We start from the raw sequence: 20,469 nt of genomic DNA, 5'->3' as shown, positions 1-20,469 counted from the left end.
TTTGTAGGAAACCTTTTTTGGGGGACATGTGAAGTTTTTTATATGCTGTAGATAAGCAATACCTTCACATTGTACTTTAGCATGTAATGGCTTGTTAAGATTTTTGTGCAAAGGGGCAACATTACATAGACTCTTGATGGCTTCTATGCAACGTGTGAGACAAAGATAGATGACGGTGACGTAATTTTTATCACCCAAGTGTTATAGATTGCTCACCCCATATGTGTAGGTATGGGATTTTGAAATTGTAGAGTAAAATCAAAATGTAAAAGTTGATTGAACAATTAAGCTACACATCGAGTTTTAGTATGTTGACCTTTCCTAGTTTGGTTACATTGTCTAATATAGAAGGAAATATAAATAACTAAACAATTCTATAGTTACCATAGTTCTCATGCATTAGGATAAAGATATCTATGTCTATTTGGATTTTGTGTGTGTGTGACTATACAAAATAAAATTATGTATGTTTGAATAAAATTATATAATGAACAAACACCTTACAAGATGGGTTGCTATAACATTACCTTCTCATTAATTGTAAGATCTTACTCCCTATCATGATGGATTTAGGTGGAATATAAAATATCCAGGATATTTAGGTTCAAATAACCAAGGATTATGTGTCTCTATACTCACCCTACAAAGATTCGAAAATACCGGATTTCTAGAAGCCTATGGCTTGTACCTCTCATCAAAAGGACCCATCCAATAATGAGTTTTGAGGAACTCTCTAGCTAGCACAAGCAAATAGTCAAAGATTGAGCTACTTATGTTTTTCGTAGATTGAGGTAACACATAGGTCATATGTCCTCTTCTTTTGTTTATCCTTCAACTCTCCATTATATATTCAATGTGTTAGCATAGCGCATCATCATGATGGTGCATTGCACCCTCTATGGTTGTCTATATCTAAGTTTGGGCATTTTCTTGCCACACTTAGTAATTTCTATCGACGGAAGCCAATATCAATATGTAAATTAGAAAAGACATTTCTATCAACAAAAGACAAGATTACACGAATGCATGTCAGTCTTAATTTGAATTGATATGGTTTGATAATATAAATAACATTGAAGTTATGAATGGTGCCACCTAGTTGTCATGCATGATTCCACTTGGTGATCAAGCCATACCATTCGTATTTTGCAATGTATGTATATCACTACACGCATGTATAGGATTATGTATAAAATATTATAGCACTTTTAAGGGGGTCAAATCTCAAAAAGTTATGTCATTGCTCATGATACTATCCCCCTATTTTGAAGTTGAGTTCCACGAGTTGCAAGGCATAAAACTAGGACTTGGCTTGTCGGGATAACCATCATGAAATTCTTTTACAAGAGTTTGGGCATCGAAGATGTTCTCAATGGATGCCCATGTCCAATCATTGGGTATATGGGCTAACCAATCCACCAAGTAATAGAGTTTGTTATGCATGACCTTGGAGTCCAAATTGAAAAATTAGATACATCCGCCTACTTCAAGTGGTGAAAACTTTAACTACACTTGAACTCCATGTAAAGGTTTGGTTCTTCCATGTAAACTCTATGGCAATATGATCTTCAAGTAATTCTTGAAGAATTTGTTGTAGAAATTTGCAAATGGCAATGAGCATTGAAGCTCACACATTGAACATAGTGCTTAGTAGTACAAAACTATTTGAACCTTCGATGGGTCCATAATATATACCTTTCGCCAATACCACATACCCTAAGAGTTGTACTTGGTTATAATCAAAATTACACTTCTTGAATTTGGGATAGAGTTCATATCCTAGAACTATTGTAAGACTCGATGAACATGCATATCATGCCTCTTCTTGAGTCCTTGAATAGAGTGAGATGTCATCTCGATAGACTAGGTGAAGATGTCCGAGAAGTATAATAAAATATCATTCACTATTTGTTGGACAAGTATTGGTACATTGGTGAGACCGAAACAAATCACTATGTACTTGAAATGTCTGCATCAAGTGCAGAAAACAATTTGTATTCACCTCCTCAATGGATCTCAACAAGGTTATATATGACCTCAAATGTCCACCTTTGTGAAATATTTGGCTCCATTACGATGCTCCCATAAACTTGAGATGAATGGCTAGGCAAATTCATTTTGAATCACGACCTTATCGAGCCTTCAGTGTCCACAACTGAATGAAGATAAATGTCTTTCTTCATGACAAAGAAGATGGGTGTACCTAACGGGCTTCAAAAATGTTAAATAATTAGGCCCCATGGTGGTTCTTTCTCACGTTGTAGGTCGATAGGATAAACAATAAGGTCAATGTTCTAGAAGAGTATTTGCCTTCACATTTGTTGAAGAGTTCTTTGGATTCTCAATGTGTAGTTTGAAGTACGATCTTTGACTTCTATTGATTGAGAGTTGGAGTTGCCAACATGATGAACACTTCCTTGATTGGTGATCCTTGTTTAGATAAACTTTGTGGTAAGATGACCGAGATATGATGGGATCTTGAAATTTGACCGTGGTTGATGAAAGGGACTCGGAAATGCCATCTCTCTAACTCCTTGATGACTTGGTACTCTTTGATTGTACAATGTCTTCAGTTAATCTCGAAATTATGAAGGTTGAACCAAGGAAAACCAAGAACAACTAGACGATCAAAAGTAATAATGTTGAAGAAGGTTACACATGTTTAATTTATTTTAGCATCTGACTTGAGCTTAGGAGCAGAATCGTCGATCAAAAGCATAACAATGTAACAATACAAGCTTTGGGCAAGGAATCAAAGAATAGTAAATACATAGAGCTTGCGGATGAAGATTGATGCAACGTAGGATAACAAAAGAACCTATGGCCCAGACCGAGAAACACAGAGTTCAATAAAAAAGCATAACAATGTAACAAGACAAGCTTTGTGCCACAAATGATAGAATAGTACAACACATGAGGTTGTAGCTGAAACTGGGCTAACATAGGGTAGCAAAAGAGCTCGAGTCCAAGGCCAGGAGACACAGGGTTCAGGCAAAGGCTGCAAAGGAGGGTAAAAGCCGAACTCGGGCTCGAGGACGAGAACAAGACTTATAGAGAACCCGAGCGAGACAGGTATTGGAGGAGTCCTTTAAATATGTATATACATAAATTAAACGTAATAATGAATACTCTTTTGGCAGTGTGTGCAAATGATCGATTTATTGGTTGTTGAACTTGAGAGTATATGAATTAGCCCTGTCCATGGAAAACACAGACGATGCTTCTTGACTGTAACTTGACGAATCATGATTTCATGGGGAGGAATTACTTTCTGTCTCAGTGGAGCCGCCATATACTGTTTATCTCGCAACACTGGGAGGTATAACTATGCACAGCTCACTCTATTTACTGCATATAATATCGTTGCCTTCTGGTGCTCTGTTTCCCTAATGCTTTTGATCGATCTTTTCCGCTTCTGTTTGTTTATTTATTTATTTCTGTGTGTGAGGGAGAGAGAAAGTGAGAAATGAAACCCTAACTTTTTGGACAGAGATGCTGCTGCTTTGAGTTCCGTGAAGAGATTTAATCAACTCAAAGATTTAGGTAACATCATAAAAATACCTGTTTTTTTCTTTTGGCTTGATTTATTTTCTGAAGAGATTTCTTTATTGTTTTTGAAATATTTGAAAAGGTTCATTCTTTTGTATAATTTGTTAGAATTCTGTGAATATATTGCCATTTTTTCTCATCTGTTGTCATGTGGTGTTTGCAAACCTTTCATTTATTGATTGCCCCAAATAAGTATGATTTGGTAGGAAATTATATGTGAATTTATTAGAATACTTACATATTATTTGTTGGAGTTTTGTTCTCATCTGGTTCTCCTTTTAATGTACAGGAAAACATTCCAAAGCAATTGGAATTTTGTAGAAAATTTCTATAATTTTGCTGCATTTTTTCCTTTTGTTTTTTCTGCAACTGGTCACATTATGCATTTAAACATATGCTCTTGATTTCATCTTCTGTGGATTCGTAGGTTAGTTTATGCCATATGGAATAATTGATGGAATCAAGTGATGAACTGGACTCTCGTTGGGCCATTGTTGAGTGTTGTAACGTTGTTTTGATTGCTTCATTAGGGTTTGACTTTTAGCAGTATATGTGTAAAAATAACTTTGTAGTGTGGCAAAACGCAGAAACAACCTTGTGTATTTGGGGGGGGGGGGACTGGTTGTGCCAGCTTGTGGCTTGACCTTTCAGAGAGAGAGAGAGAGGGGCAGAAGCCCTCCATTTGGGAGGCATTCATCTCATCGTGGTCTGCGATAATATAGTGAAAAAGGATACATAATGTTCTTCCATGTCAATCGTTGTCCTAGAACCTGGTGTATGGGTATGGCATATTGTTCTCTCAGTCACCTGAGCCTTGGAAGGATAAAGCTGAGCTGAAGATTGCACGTGAGAGAGATGTTCATATGTAAGAAGGCTGAATGTAAATCCATCAGGTGATCTGAGACAGTAAGGGCTCTGTAAAGTTGGCAGTACAATATGCTCAAATATGCGAATGATTTCCATCGCATAGCATAAGTATATCACTCTATATATTTTGGATTGTCTACATATGGGCATGAACTTAGTGGAATCAAATATACTGATCTGAACTCAGTGGAATGAGATGGGCCCCAAGGTTTCTTTGTTTGTCCAGTGCATTGCGCACGATCATTGATTTCAACCATCCATGCCCAAATGAGAGAAGGTACTTTCTACTCTTTTCAATCGGCATTCCACTTGGCTACTTTCTCCATTCTTCGTACGTAGAAACTGCCCATGGCATAAGTGGCAAGCCAAAATGCCATTTTATGAAAAAAATGGTACCCTTTTACCTCCTTGTCATCAGAATTAGCCACTTGACTGTTGTCTAGACTTTCAGATGAATCCTGATCTTTTCTTGAGGGATAATAAAGTTTTCTTGTTTTAGTTGCACCTATGCAAGTCTAAAGTGTTTCACATGTTTTAATGGTTGATTTTAAATCATCTACGAAAACCAAGAAATACTATACTAAATATGATACAAAAGTCCATTCTCATGTCTAGGAATGTGGCAAGACCATTGGCCAATCCAAATTGGAAAGATATTGATAATGGCCATACGATATGTAAAAATCTGTGTTGACACATCCTCGGACGTCAGTTACAACTTCGATCTTCTGAAATCCATAACAATAATGGATTTTGATGAAGTACTTCACCAAAAATCTGTGTTGACGCATCCTCGGAAGTCAGTTACGACTTTGATCTGCTGAAATCCATAACTATAATGGATTTTGGTGAAGTACTTCACCATGCAGTTGATCTATCAGATCTTCGATTGTTGATAAAGGTTATTGATTATTTACAAAACCTTTATGAATATCCTTGCAATTCCTACAAAATTGAATTAAACCATATATTCTCCTGGCTAACAGAAAGATGCAGCAAAATCTGTGTAGCAGTTAGCCAGCTATCTCATCCTTGTCACTTTCAAAGCTTCTGTTACAGTGTGTATTTGGCTTGTTTCATTAAGACTGGAGATAGGAAAACTGAGGTAAATAATATGAGAGAAATGTGTGTGATGAGCAGAAGGTTGTACAAAAGTTAAAAATGAGCTGAAATGTCACAGAAAATCCTAAAATATAATCCACAATGCTGCTGCATACTCCATGTGGATATCTGAACTTCAGGTACCTTTGTTTCCCATGGCTGCAACAATTTCCTGTTGCTGGTTGTCATTGCTTGACTTAGCTGAAAATGCTCTTTTGTCTCTTTATAGATGACCTAATTCAAATGGTGTGCTGTGTGTACCTTTAGATTCTTGTATTAAATTGCCCAATGAATATGATTTCTCCTAATCGAAAGCATTGTGTGTTCTCCTTTGATGCATTCTAAGACGAGTTTATTTTTATCTGCCTCCTTTCATGCGTTCCACATTAACTGACTGTGGGGATCAGGAAAAGTTCCCTGCTATCCTCCTGTTGTAATTGACGTGCAGAAAATGGTACCCTGACACTTTTGGTGAAAGCCAATTTTTCTGTGGAATAAAATGAAAAACAGTATTCAGTTTGAAATACAGAACCACTTAATACAGAGTTCATGCTGTTCATGAGGTAGGTGATTTTGGTCTTTTATATCTGATCCGTTCTTTCATCTTTGTAGCAATCTTACTGGAATCGGCGTGCAAAGCACTCCCATTGGTAGTGACTGTCGCAGGAAGGGTTGGGTCTGATACTCCGATAAATTGCGAACATAGCAGCTTGCGTGGGGTCATCCTTGAGGAGATTGTAATGATTTAAACCCAATATTACTTGAACTTTAATCCCTTTTCTTCTCAACTGTATTTCCCTGGTCTGTTCATAAAGTGAATGATCATATACACACCTGGTCTGTGCATAAAGTGAAATTGCTCGCATGCAGTTTATTCACATTTTCGATTTTTTCTTATTAGAGGGTTTGATGTTTGCTCCTGCAGGCAGAACAACACTTCTTGAAACACAATGAAACTGGATCATGGATACAAGATTCTGCATTGATGCTTGCAATGAGTAAGGAAGTGCCCTGGTATTTGGTGAGTATATATTTCCCGGTAAATGATGGGTATCAAAGGTGTACCATATATGTATATATATACATATTTCTTATGATGAATTTTTTGCATGGAAGGAGGATGGTACAGGAAGGGTTTTTATTGTTGGAGCACGTGGTGCTCATGGATTAGAGTTGCCTATTGCTAGTGAGGTGTTTGAGGAATCAGGGCGATCTCTGGTTCGTGGGACTCTGGACTATTTGCAAGGGCTCAAGGTTGTAACTTGTACATTCTATGAGGTCTAGATTGGTTCGATGATTTGCAATTTATACAGAGGTTCTAAGGTTTTCTGATTGTATTAATTCATAGATGCTTGGAGTTAAGCGGGTGGAGAGGGTGCTACCTGTGGGCACAGCTTTGACTGTAGTAGGTGAGGTGAGTAAATTTGTTTTCTTGAATGAATGAAGTATATTATCTGATATTGTTTTTTGCATGTCAATTAATTGTACACAAGTTTTAGCCATCAATGTCTTGGTATTCTTACAGCGTTTACTTTACACATTTTGATCAGGCAGTTCGAGACGATTTAGGCACAATACGAATTCAAAAGCCACATAAAGGACCTTTTTATGTCTCTCCAAAGAGCATTGATGAACTTATAGCCAATCTTGGAAAATGGTCGAGGTTCGTGCTGTTTTGTTGAATGTTTTGGATCTAAAAGAAAGAAACTTAACAGTTGCCATAACATGGCGTTTCAGATGGTACAAGTACATGTCATTGGGCTTCACAGTATTTGGAATGTATCTTGTCACTTCCCATGCGGTTAAGTATTTCCTAGAAAGACGCCGAAGGGCAGCTTTTAATAGGAGGTATGACAAATAATTTGAATATAAGAAAAAATGAACTGTATGGATCAGTTCTTCCTGAATTTCTAATTTGCAACAAATTTCTAGGGTTCAAGCAGCAGTTGCACAGAGGCGTGAACAACGGCAAGGTGAAGGTAAAATGAACTAAATCTTCTGATGATTCTGTATGCATTTATAGATTGTCTCAATTACCATATATTGCTTGTTTGTCTGATCTTTCAGGGAATACGGAAACTGTAGGTCTTGGAGAGAATATCATCTCATCAAAACTGGATGCCGCTGTGCCTGATCTTTGTGTAATATGCCTCGAGCAAGAGTACAATGCTGTTTTTGTTCCGTAAGCTTCTCGTGATACTGAACACTCAAAATAACTACATTTATTTTTTTAGTGCGTATTGAAATTTGGCCTTGATATGCAATAGATTCAGATTTTGAAAATTTTGAGAAGGGAAAGATGGATTGCATCCAAATCATCAGAACACTAGGTTTTTTTTATCTAGAGAGAGGGTTCTTAGTGTTTATTAATACGATTTCATTCTATTGAAATAAGAGGGAGACTTTTGTTTTGCAGGTGTGGGCATATGTGCTCTTGCACATCTTGTTCAACCCAACTTTCAAATTGTCCTTTGTGTCGGAGACGCATTGAACAAGTTGTTCGGACATATCGACATTAGTCCCAGTTCAAGCATGGACAAGGACTAAGTTTGAACTTCAGATATTCTACATTGCTTGTAACATCATTACATTTTACTTATGCAGTTATTTCAGGTGCCATACAATAACCTACAAAAGCCAAATGTGGGGTTTGCTAATGCAAGGCATTGTATTGTTACTGATCTCTGTATAGTTGTATACACATCATGATTTCACTTATATTAAAAACAGTAGTTATGAATGTGCAGCAGTTTAATCTATCAGTACAATTAGTTTTGTCTAATGACGGTATTATGTTTTTGTTATTGTTTTCAATTGGATGACTTTACCACCATCTGATGATTATGGAGAGAGATTCATGATTGTTTTTTATTTTAGAGGTGAGATACATTTATTTCAGATGGGATCAATCCACAATAATGTTTTTAGTCAAAATGTAGATATATGCAAAGAAAAATGAGAAATCATGTTTGTGTAAAATGGTGGTGTGCATTTATTTCACATGGGATCATTCTGAGTGTATTCAGGTCCATGATAATGTCTCTTGTAAAAATGCATATATATATATATATGTATATAAAGAAAGATGAGAAATCATATATGCGTAAATGGTGTATTATCAGATTAACTTTTTATTCAACGACTATTTGGTTTCCAAGGAATGTGTTTATCATTGTGTAATCAATAATAGACTTATTTTTTAATGGAATTGGGTGAGAAGTATATCAAAGCAGTTGAAGAGTTTCTATAAGCTAGCATCTCTCATGGAAAACTTTATAGAGCATTCTCAACCTAATTGTTTGTTGATGAAAAAATCTATATTAGTTTCCATGTTCACAAGTAGTATTATGACCAATTGGCAAAATCAGTGGCACAGTCCATGTTTCAAAAAAATGCTCAAAACTACTGCACTCAGGTTAGAATCAAAAGTTTAGAAGAATCTATGGTGTAATTTTTTATTTGTTTAAGTAAACATAAATTATATCATATACCAAAAAAAGGTGGTAGGATTGGTACACTCAAGGTAGGTTCAGGTTGAATATAAATAGGAGTTGGTGAATATTCGACATAGGGTGCTGGTGCATCATAATCATATGGTGGAGGTGGTGGTGGTGTTCCATTATCAACATTTGGTGGTTCTACATTGTAATTGTAGGGTGTCTCTACACCTTCGCTGTATGTTGGTGGTTGTGGATTGTACCCATATGGTGATTCTATATTATAATTGTATGGTGGCTCTACACTGAAATCATATGTTGGTGGTTGTGGACTATACCCATATGGTGGTTCTACATTATAACCATATGTTGGTGATGGTCCTTCATTATAATTGTATGGTGGCTCTAAACTATAAGCATATGTTGGTGTTGGTGCATTATACCCATAAGGTGGCTCTACATTGTAATTGTATGGCGACTCTACATTATAATTATATGGTGGCTCTACACCATTACCATACATTGGTAGTTGTGGGTTATACCTATATGGTGTATACACATTATAATTCTCTGGTGGTTCTGCACTATAAGCATAAGTTGGTGGAGATGAAGAGTCTTCATTATAGTTTAGTGGTGGTGGTGACACATAAGGTGATTGTATGTTGTCGTTTTGTGGGATTTGGGGAGGTGACGGCAGGAAAGTATTATCAGTAGGTGATTCCGATGGGAGTGGTGTGTCTACACCGTTATCATGTGGAATTGGTGCTGGATATTGTTCAGAAGGAGATGGTGATTGTAAATAATTGGCGCTTGCAAGATAGTATCTCACTTTTTGGGACATGTTCTCATGTAGACCCTTTTCTTTCAAAGGCACTTCCATATAACTCTGCTTTTCATTGTAATCTTCAAAGGAATCACAAAGGTTCGGTAAATAGATACCTACAACCACCATCAATATATGATGATTTCAAACATATGTGAAGGCATTTGAACTATTGCATGATGTAGGACAAGTAGAAAGTTTGTTATGTCTAGCTACTTTGTACCTATCACTTCTTATCAGAAATAAGGTATACCTTCTGAAGCTGCAAGTTTAGTATAGAGATCCATGATGTTAGGGCAATTATCTTTGCATGGGTTTGAGCAAATCCCTTTAATGAATGTGTGCTGCAGCAGTTCCTCACTTGAGAAGCCATTGGAGAGCCTTTTTAAACCACATGCCTTTATGCATGCGTCAGTTTCAATCCACTCAATTGCACCCCTCTCAGCCATCATATTTGATGTCTACACCATCTTAGAAGAAACATGTTGGAACCTACTATTATATACATAATGGAAATTTTCATATGAATAATTGTAATTTAGAATGGGTTTTACATTGATAATTCTATGTAGTTTATCTATGTGAAACCACAATAATTGCATTGGTGCAGACTTGACACAAAAGAAGTTCTCCATGTCTTTTTCTCGCAGTTGAGACAATCAATGTTCTCACAACTTGAGACTTCATATTGTACAAAACAAAATCATTGATATGGCGAGTTATTTCCAATGTATTGAGGACCTAGTGTACAAGACCTTTTCTTCTGACACGTTCTTACCACAATTGCTATTTTGTGACATGGAGCACATTTTCTTACCTAGTGCAAGGGTTTCACAAAAGATGACCCGTTTCACACTAGGAAAGTTGTCGTTCACTATTTTTTGTGCATGCCAAATTTGTTTCCCCAACAGGAAGTTGTATTTGTTGTTCATGATTGGAACAAAGACACCCTTTTCCTCATTCTGGACTACATGATGCGTTCAACACAATAGTTACCTTCCTTATATTGTTGATTGATACATCATACAACAATGTGAAGGACATAACCGGCAGGAGTGGGGACAATGTAGTGCTACAAGGGGTAATATGGTACCATGTAAAGAAAAAAAAGACGTTGAGAGAGACAAAGACAGAGACAGAGAGAATGTGATGTTATTGTTTATAGTAACAAAAAAAAAAACAGGAGGACCTGACAAGTGTATTGAAATCGTGCATTCTTGTTGATGTGCTTGTGCAGGAAGCATCGAGCACCAGAGGATGCTATAGCGAAGGCACACTCTCCCACGCCCAATTCCTCACTCTATCATGCCCTGTGTTAATGAACCCATCATCATCATCATCATCATTATTGTCGCCGCCATCGCCATCATCGTTGTAGATAGTTGTTGCAGTGGTGGGCTACATACATACATGGGAGCGAGCCACTCGACAGACAGATCGAGAGACAGACAGACAGACAGACAGCGAGAGAGAAATGATGGGGCGCCTTTTGGAAAGACAATATGAACAAAATGTGTGTTTTTGTATCGTATACATATACATACATACATACATATGTACGAAAATGTTTGTATTTGTATACATACATATGTATGTATGTATGTATGTATGTATGTATGTATGTATGTATATGTACGAAAATGTTCGTATTTGTATACATACATTATGTACCAACGTACATTTATATGTATGTATCCGTAGTTCATTGCATGCATGTATACTTGTGTTTTGGGAAATAATGTACATAGTTGTATATCACACCTATGTGTATGTATGCGTTGTGTGTGTATTAGGATGTGGATGTCTACGTCTATGCATATGCATATGTGCCATGTGCATGTGTTTATTCATGGACATGGATGTATGCCGATGTCGACGTGTTTGTATATATGTGTTTATCCATGTTTGTGGTCCAACCATTGTGGATGTTTCCTCCTCCAGTACGATTTGTCTGTCGGGTGAAACTCTAGGAACTTCCTCTTATAAAAAAAGGTATAGAAATCTAGAAATTTCCTCTCTAGCACAATAACGTGTTTTTGGTCACGTGTGATTATTTTAAGCTTGAAGTCATCGTTTCGTTCCGTACGATAGATCACTAAAGAACCTTCCTCATGACATGGGTGTAAATGTCTAGAATATACTTGGATTAAAAATGAGTTCATATTTTTCATTAGGGTGAATTTCAGGTTCATGCGCATGCCAAGTCGCATCAAGTCCAGAAGGTCTAAATGTGTTGCCTTAAAGGGTGTTTTCAATGAGGCAACAATTATGTATCGACATGTGATACATGAAGATACCTTCCACCAAGGAAAGTTTACAAAGTGACAATTCTTTTACGAACAAGCCAAATAAAAAAGTCAATTCCCTCTATAATCATTTCAATCAAGAAATTCAAGGTGTTCGAATGAATCCGACAATTATGCTGAGCATTTTATTGTGTTTCTTGAACATCACACAAGCTTTGATAGAGGTGGCACCACATGCCTAGCTGCATATGCGATGTCTTGGGTCAAGTGATTATTGTGATCAGATCGATAACTCTTGTGCTTGTTGAATGACGTGAATGCACTTTTCATGCTCTTCAATGTATTAACAATGTACTTTTCATGCCCTTTAATGCATTAACTGGTGCATCAAAATGAGATGGTTGTAGAAGCAATCATGTCAACATAGAGTCAATCCAATAACAAGATCCTACAATGACAATTTTCTCATGTGCTTATGATCATTTCAATTTAGACTAAAGTCTCAATAGATACATTTCATTTCAAGCATGTTGATTTCTTTCTCCAATGTATAAGTAGGAAGCATTCTTGTTGCACAGTAGACCATATGCAAAATTATAGGCAAGACACATCAATCACAACTTAGGATGAATGTGTTCCCTTTACATTGTCATAAAGTTCAAAAGCTTTCTTCCAATATAGCGAATTCAAAAAACAATGATTACTTTAAGTCATAATATCATTGTTAAAAAGAGTTTTTAAGGTTCATCTTCATGTCATCCTTGGCAAAACAATCAACCACGACATTATATACTACTCAATTATGACCACATTTCTTATCCTTCATAGCACTTAAGTACCAACATGTCTCGTTTGATCTCGTGCTCTCCTTGACCATATTCCCTACTCAAGAAAATATAGCCTTGATTCCAAGTGATCAGACAAATGCTTACATTAGTTGCTTCTAATCATTGACTACTTACAGTGTATAACGCAAAATAAAGGCCATCAATGATAATTAAGAATGCAATCTTCTCAAGGGGAGCTACATTTTCCATAGCAAGATTGATCATTTGGGCCTTTCGCAAATGGCTTTTAAGTTATTGATGAACTTTGATCCAAAAAGCCCATCAATGATCATATGGAATGAAAACTTCTCAATGAGAGCTACATTTCCCATAACAAGATTGACCATTTGAACCTTCCAAATAGCTAAGCTAACCAATGCAATGAGGTTGCCCATCTCTTTCAGAATGCAGATGAAGCTTCATTTCCCATGGCAAGATTGACCATTTGAACCTTCCAACAATGGCCTTAAGTGGTTTTCTGGAATTTGACCCATAAGAACCAAATAAAGGGAATTGATGCTAAGGAAAACCATAATTCTCATTTCATAACTATGGATAGGTAAATAAAAAAGAAGTTTATCGAATGTTTTTTTTAAACATATAAGGTCAATGGCCAATATACTTATGCCAAATATGAACTCACTCATAATCCTCCTACACAACATATACCACTTGCACATAAATATAAACCATTCTATTATGAATGCAAAGGCTAATTGTGGTTTTTCAAAGAGGGCTAGAGTATGTGGTTGTAGGATCAAAAAAATTGTTCTAATGCAACGTTGACTTTGTGATGAATAGGAGTCATGTCAAGGGGAATTTAATGTTGGCATTGATTAGAGATACTTGTTCCAAGAACCAACCTTGTTACTTTGTCAGTCGACGGTGACCAAAAACAAGGACAATGTGAGAGCATTGCCTTTTTACTTCCTCAATTTGATAAGTTTTTCAAACATTTTAACGTAAACATGATTGTGTAGTGGTAAAGTTTGTACTTCAAAACTTTAAGATTGTGAGTTGAAGTCAAGGCCAATACCGTTTAAGTCTTTTCAATGAAGTATTTTTTGGTTTCTCTAGTTTGGAATAATGCACATTAATGTTGCACTACTTTAAATATAGCTTTACAAATCACTTTCTACAACCCAAGGTTGGAAACAAAAGCAATGGTGCCTTAAGGTAATACCGAACAAGGCATTATGTGTTACCACATGATATTGAAGCATTGCCTTCACGCATCACATAAGAAAAAGACAAGATAGTTGAAGGAACGTCCACATACTTTGGGTACAAACCATTGGCAATAAAAGAAACTTTAGATTCCAAAAAGTTGAAGAAAAATTGGGACATCTTAGCCGAAATGTTTTCAATGGAATGTAGTTGAACAACCATTACTAAATGTGATATGGACAAATGATGCCGTTATGGATTCCAAAGGTAAGCCCTTAATGGATTACAATGGTATGCGGTTCCAGATTGTCGTCATTAGCAAGTATGCAACATAAAGGTCGTTTGAAAGTACTCTTTTACACATTATTTACCTATAAAGAGGAAAATGTCCATCATTAATATGTAAATAATGTGTGAAAGAGTACTTTCAAACCACCCAATAAAGACCCTAGTCCATCATGCAATTCACAAAATATTAGCTCTCTATCTAACGCGTACACTAATATATCTTTGAGGAAGTTATGATGCAAATATGATATGAAAGAATCATCTCCCAAAAAATAAGACATATTGGCTCATATCAACATTATGAAAAATGTAAATAATATTGATCAACACTCAACATTATGAAAAATGTAAATAATATTGATCAACACTCACTTTTGTATTGCTTATCTAGTATTATGTATATTGTAGCGAATCTATAATCCTCCGTTCATAATATAAGTGTGTATTTTCTTAATGTGAAGTATCTCTAAAGGGTCAACTATGAGATGGTCTGGCCATATCTCATTATTATAAAAAGACGAGGCATTGTTACAATCTCATCTATGTTTATATACTTTAAAAGTCATAGCCTCCATATACCGGGATATTAAAAATAGCCTTTCAAATCGTAAGTTCATTCATTCTCTTTATAGGAATGTTCCCTAGGTATAAAAGTAGATACGATGGAGTGATTGCACAACCCTATGAAGTTAAAAACATTTGAGAATACAATTGTGAATATTATCCATCAATTCAATAAAATGGACTTTATTACCATAGTTTTTTTGAATCGTTAGGCTTACGTGTGAAGAAGTATAATGTGTACTAATTCTTGATGTTTGATGTAGGGGTTGATCTAGGGGCAAAAGCAATATGAGCATTTAGGTTATATCAAAGTGGTTGAGCACAAATGTTTTCCATTGAACACCATATGAGTTTCTACTACTATCAATTACTTGAGGAGGAACCCTTGGTGCCATAAAGCTTTTTCATCCATTTGGCTTTTGAATTATCCTTGGTTTTCATGTAATTATGCCTAGGTTATTGGTTTAAATGTTGATCTCTAGTAGGGACATGCTACAGTCACATGTTTGGTTTTCTATTGAGCATAAATCATCTAATTTGGCAAATATGACAGTGATACCAAATACGAAACTCAAATAGATTTTGTCAAAATTCCTACCACATGATTACATTCAATCGTGTCTTTCATACACAAATGGTATTGTAGAATCTTCGGTGATCTAAGTACTTTATGCTTCCATAGTAAAGAAGTATACCATATTATTTTGCAGCACATACACTAGTAGAATTAAATGCTTTTAACAAAGTTCATGATCGAAAGAAGCAAGTAAAATGTTTTGTTTAATCCTTAGAGAAATGTTTCTTAGTCACATGGAGGGGTCGATTATGGCATTAAAAGCATACTACAAAAGTAAACTCTCATAGGGCACACCGAAATTAAAGCCTCTACACTAGGTGCATTCAGGGGTTATTAAAAAATTTCCTTGTGTATTTTTAATGAATAAAATGCAACCTTTCATTTCTACATACAATCCTTTAAACGACACCTTTTTGTTGGTAAATATGTAAAAAGGGGCTTCAAATTCTCCCCATATGTTGAGCTCACATGTTTTAGTTACATATTTATGAGTGAACTCCTATGGAGGGCACAACCTTTGGAATTAATTCATTTAAAGATGATGTGACATGATATGTGCCATCGAATTGTAATGTGCAATCTTGTAATGAATGGGGATACTTTATATATATTATACTTATCTTAGCTTGGATAGACTTTAGATTCAATATATTTCCACAATTACAAAACAAAATCACTTTGCGATCTTGTTTAGAGGGTGTATATCATGTTATTGCACATCGCCTCAAGTTGGTGGAAGTTGAATGCAATCAAAGTAGGCTGCACCAGAATGAAGTGGTGGAAATCCAACTGTAAAGGCAAGAATTCTTAAAAGCATTATGTTCCTTTAAAGATCATCTTTGCAAACATATATCGATTTCAAATTTATCAATTGCAGGACAACATCAAGAAAGTGTGAATTGAAAGTTTTCTACTAGTGTACGTTGATTATAACAAAGATAATTGCATGGAAAATGATTCGAAAGATGTAGAGATATTGTCACTTTCATGTAGTACTATTTTGCTTATAACTTCTTTATTTGTTTCGGTAGGTGCTCATGCAGCATCGTGAATTTTTCTTTAAAATTATATCTTTTTAGAGAATGGTTGTAGTAGAGCATGTCATTTGTATGATGTCTTTTTGAAAATGATAATGGTAAGTTTTGGAAGATTTTGATAAGTCATTTTCACACAAGGAAAAGGTGTGGTCCCAAATCCTTTCATTTGCAAATTATGGCCTTCTTGTGCCAATCGTTCTCAAATTAGAGGACCAAACTAAGGAGGATAAATAAATTAGTAAGCTCAAAGTGTCATTACATTGTGAAAGCAAGTTGCAAGGGTGTGAGGGTGATTTTCTATATTTCCCAAGCATGCAAGGCAATATGTGCAATATGGTGTGGAAGTCCAAAGCTAACCTCCGCCATCAAATTCTCGTGGAGACGTGAAGCAACCATCTCAACCCCCACAACATATGGTAGTCATTTGGACTACCTTATATACTCCAATATAGTCTATACAGTATGTGATATGCACTCTATGTAGGTAGTCAACACTACATGGTATACATTAATAGAAAGTTGGGTAATTCTATTCAACGTTCTTGTCTCTCACGCCTTCAATAACCTCCATGAATAAAAAAAAGAAACGAAATGAGACAATACTCGTTATATGAAGCTATTACCTCTTATTATTTACACATAAAAGTAGTATGTATGTATACATGCATGCACACACATTGAGTGCAAACAAATGTGAACACTTAATACATGCATAGAGTGTAACAACCGAGGGGTTGAAAATAATAACATCTCATCCTTGAGCAATGCCAACAAAATACATGCCACAACATAAATTCGTTGACACATTATTACAATGCCTAGACGAATACTCAATACATTTGCTAAGGGTCAAAGGACAAGATGTGACCATGCTACATGGATCTAGTTAGGTACATGATAGTGATGTAACATACAATGGTGTGCCACATTCTCCTCAAAGGTTAGACTGGTAGGTTGGTAGGTTGATAGAGACTAATCTCGGTTTCGAGCTAGACTCAAGTTTCGTTTAATCAGTGTCAACGTATACAAGAGTTTGAATAATTAGAGGAGCTCCCACCGAACAAAATTGAGCCAAGAGTAAAGAACACATGTAAGCTTCATAAATCATTGGGTCTAATGAAAAAACAAAACATGAGTAAATGCACAACCAAATAGGAAGGCACTTTATCCCTTTATATATATGCATATCCTTCTCTTCCTCTTAATGAAAACCCAAGCAGCTCTCACTCTCTCTAAGAACCTAGCTAGTAAATTAAGAGCCTAACTATTACTAGCCAGTTAAGCTAACTTCATGCTTGTACATATGTGCCTTGCGTAGCAATAGAGAAGCCAAGAAAGACAGGTTTGATGAAAGGAGGATTAATAATAATTTCAGTTGATTGGTATTGATTGATGGGACCTTCACAAACCTTTAGTAAATCTTCTTCTTCTTCTTCTTTAATTGTTCTCCTTAATATGCTCCTAATCGTCACTCTTTTCTTCATTAATGAGACCTCATCCTCCTCCTCCTCCTCCTCCACTCAACGCATTCAATCCAAACACGTTCAATCTCCTGGTAACATTCTTTCTTCTTCCGCGTTTTCTTATGGCTATGGGTTTTTTTCATTATGACCATTATTATAACTAACTCCTAATGTCTTTTCACTCATGTAACCACAAAATCTTCTTTCTTTCTCTTTTCTTCGTCACTAGGTGATCACGTTCCCGAAGCTACTTCGCCCAAGGTAACCCTTCAAACTAACCTTTCTTCATAACAATATTTTGCTCTTCTTCATTATGTAACCTTGATTAAGCTCTTTCATGTTCACGCTACTTTTCCGCAAATTGGTGAAGATATCTGTAATTGATTCTTACTATGTCAAATAAGAGCTTCGATCCAAACCCATTTTATATTGATTCTACACATGATTAATTCGATTTGACATTGAGAAGCATCCAATTCTATTCGATAAGATCATGTGCATAAGCTAAAAATTTCACGTTTAAATCGTGTATAGCATCGACATGTCTTGGTATCTCACCACAAGAGGAGTCGAATGATCCATGTTCCAAGGCGGCCAATTCAGAGGAGAATGAAAGCGAGGGGACATAATCATTTGACATCCATTTCCTTTACCAATCCCATGCACTCGTCGTCGTCGATGAAGATTGGTTCACGACCCCCAAAATGTCGTGGAGGATGTGGTAACTGCCAAGGGGTGTGTCAACCAAGACCCTTGTATATCTCCAATGGCCATGCCCATGCCATATGGTCGTGTGCGTGCATCTTTTGATGTTTCAATTGGCCATAAAATATTTCAGAGGCCCGTGTGTTTTTCTTTATAAGAACCATTGATGACTCTTAGGTTGTTCGAGTCCAGCTCGCACACCTAGAGTGAAACTCAACATGAAATGATTGTGAATGTGCTTATATAATTCAATTTTTGACTAAATAAAAATCATGTTTACTTGCACCTTATAAAGTTCTCTCTTACATGATATGTGGTGGTCTACATTTTGGAATTATCATGTAATCTAAATTACCTAGAGATGTAAACCCTTTTATTAATCCTCTTTCTTTGTAGATCTTTGTACCAAAAAATCACAATGACAACAATCTCGTGTCACATTCATTGGCGCCACATCGATTTGCCCAACGGTCCTTGTAGTGTAAAATATCTGCAAGCGTGAAACTGCTATATTGGCATCTCCTTGATCTAAACAACGTGTTACGTGATGGCCAACCCCATGATGAGTATCAAATGCAAAGACACTCTGAATGATTTCCATGATGTCATAGATTCAGATCTACTTTGCAAATGATAAACTAAATTGAGTGACTTATGTTTTGATCTAACGAGCTTCATATATATCTCCATTCTAGTTATTCCCTCTCAAGGTTTGTCTCCCCTTCCACTACAGACCATGCATACCATATACTTAACTTTCGTGAATAAGCAAAAATGTCACATGGTGCATGTTGTTTTGATCCCATAGTCCATATTGGCCTTTCTAGAGATGTGGATACACATTTTCTTCTTCTATTGTGTTATAAATAATTGTCTACATTGAGTTCATTAAAGTGAAATTATATTTTTGGGGAAGATAGGATTTTGTTTTCAAGACCTTCTTTAAAATATCAGCTATCTTATATGTTTGCAAATTTATGCAAAACATGAGGGAACCCCACTTATGATGTCATCCATTTATATGGATTGAAAAGGTGATGATGTTGTTGGAGAGTATGGGAAACCAACATAATACAAGAGTCATCTATATTGAGTAAAAGGTAGGAATTTGACAGGCTAACCATTTATTCACATGGTAAATACTTGGGAAAACTAAGTATACACGCCTCTTATAGCAAGTCCAAAGGTAGGCAACTTTTAACCAATTCCAGTATTGGTACAACTTCATCTCATTGTGTACAAACATTAGTAAACTTTGTGTCACAATATATTGCCAAACTATAAAAATGATGGGATTCAAATGCCACAATAATATTATATGTAATTATAAGCCTCGTGTCATATTGATCCAAAGTACCACTGTAATAATTAGGTGTCAACATTTTACTCATAGTAACGTTTATGCTTGATTGTACCAATGTTCTGTTCAACGTGTCATAGTTAAAAAATAAATTGTTTTGATGTAGGGTTATTTATTCCATGCCTCTAATAGTTAAGTGCTTTAAGTACTAGTATCACACCAAACCAAGCCCAACATAGTTTGGTCTAAACATGTTTCCTAACAAAATGAACTTACATTACATGAGTCCTAGAGGATCATACACTTTATGTGACATCAACCTTGTTACTTATATAGTTTAAAAAGGCTCTTCAGCCTCACAATTATACAAATCAACATTAATTTCATTTGGCCATGGCCCATAACCATCCATGCAATAAATTTCAAAACATTATACGTATAAACCGAGAATTTTGTTCCCAAAAACATTTTCTTATGAAGTTTGTTTCAAGTCAACATATAAAAGCTATGGATGCTTC

The 20,469-nt window shown here is 35.9% G+C and overlaps 2 protein-coding genes and 1 long non-coding RNA gene across 3 annotated transcripts; 2 read left to right on the top strand and 1 right to left on the bottom strand.

Annotated features, from left to right (window-relative positions):
* Window positions 1-3,151: 3,151 nt before the first annotated feature.
* On the top strand, window positions 3,152-8,299 carry DAL1 (E3 Ubiquitin ligase family protein). The gene is made up of 11 exons (XM_087321580.1): window positions 3,152-3,319; window positions 3,491-3,543; window positions 6,130-6,254; window positions 6,443-6,538; window positions 6,634-6,771; window positions 6,866-6,931; window positions 7,068-7,180; window positions 7,255-7,365; window positions 7,450-7,496; window positions 7,585-7,699; window positions 7,934-8,299. Exons 1-11 carry the CDS (start codon window positions 3,246-3,248, stop codon window positions 8,034-8,036), a joined length of 1,041 nt encoding a protein of 346 aa, XP_087177706.1. The 5' UTR covers window positions 3,152-3,245; the 3' UTR covers window positions 8,037-8,299.
* A 701-nt stretch (window positions 8,300-9,000) lies between these two features.
* Window positions 9,001-13,245, bottom strand: LOC147862436 (uncharacterized). The gene is made up of 5 exons (XM_087321101.1): window positions 13,174-13,245; window positions 12,986-13,081; window positions 10,967-11,077; window positions 10,031-10,238; window positions 9,001-9,893 (listed from the first exon to the last, which is right to left on the bottom strand). The coding sequence occupies exons 1-5, from the start codon at window positions 13,243-13,245 to the stop codon at window positions 9,001-9,003; spliced, it is 1,380 nt and encodes a 459-aa protein (XP_087177227.1).
* Window positions 13,246-17,648: 4,403 nt separating this feature from the next.
* LOC147862435 (uncharacterized) lies at window positions 17,649-18,937 on the top strand. Its single transcript, XR_015529900.1, has 3 exons — window positions 17,649-18,038; window positions 18,176-18,207; window positions 18,481-18,937. It is a non-coding gene; the product is annotated as an uncharacterized LOC147862435 (long non-coding RNA).
* The last annotated feature ends 1,532 nt before the right edge of the window (window positions 18,938-20,469 follow it).

Source organism: Azolla caroliniana, unplaced genomic scaffold (assembly GCF_043228905.1).
Source record: "Azolla caroliniana isolate FFs.n. ecotype wild unplaced genomic scaffold, voAzoCaro1.0.p SCAF_6, whole genome shotgun sequence".
NCBI classification, from domain to species: domain Eukaryota; kingdom Viridiplantae; phylum Streptophyta; class Polypodiopsida; order Salviniales; family Salviniaceae; genus Azolla; species Azolla caroliniana.
This window is presented reverse-complemented; position numbering and strand designations above follow the sequence as displayed.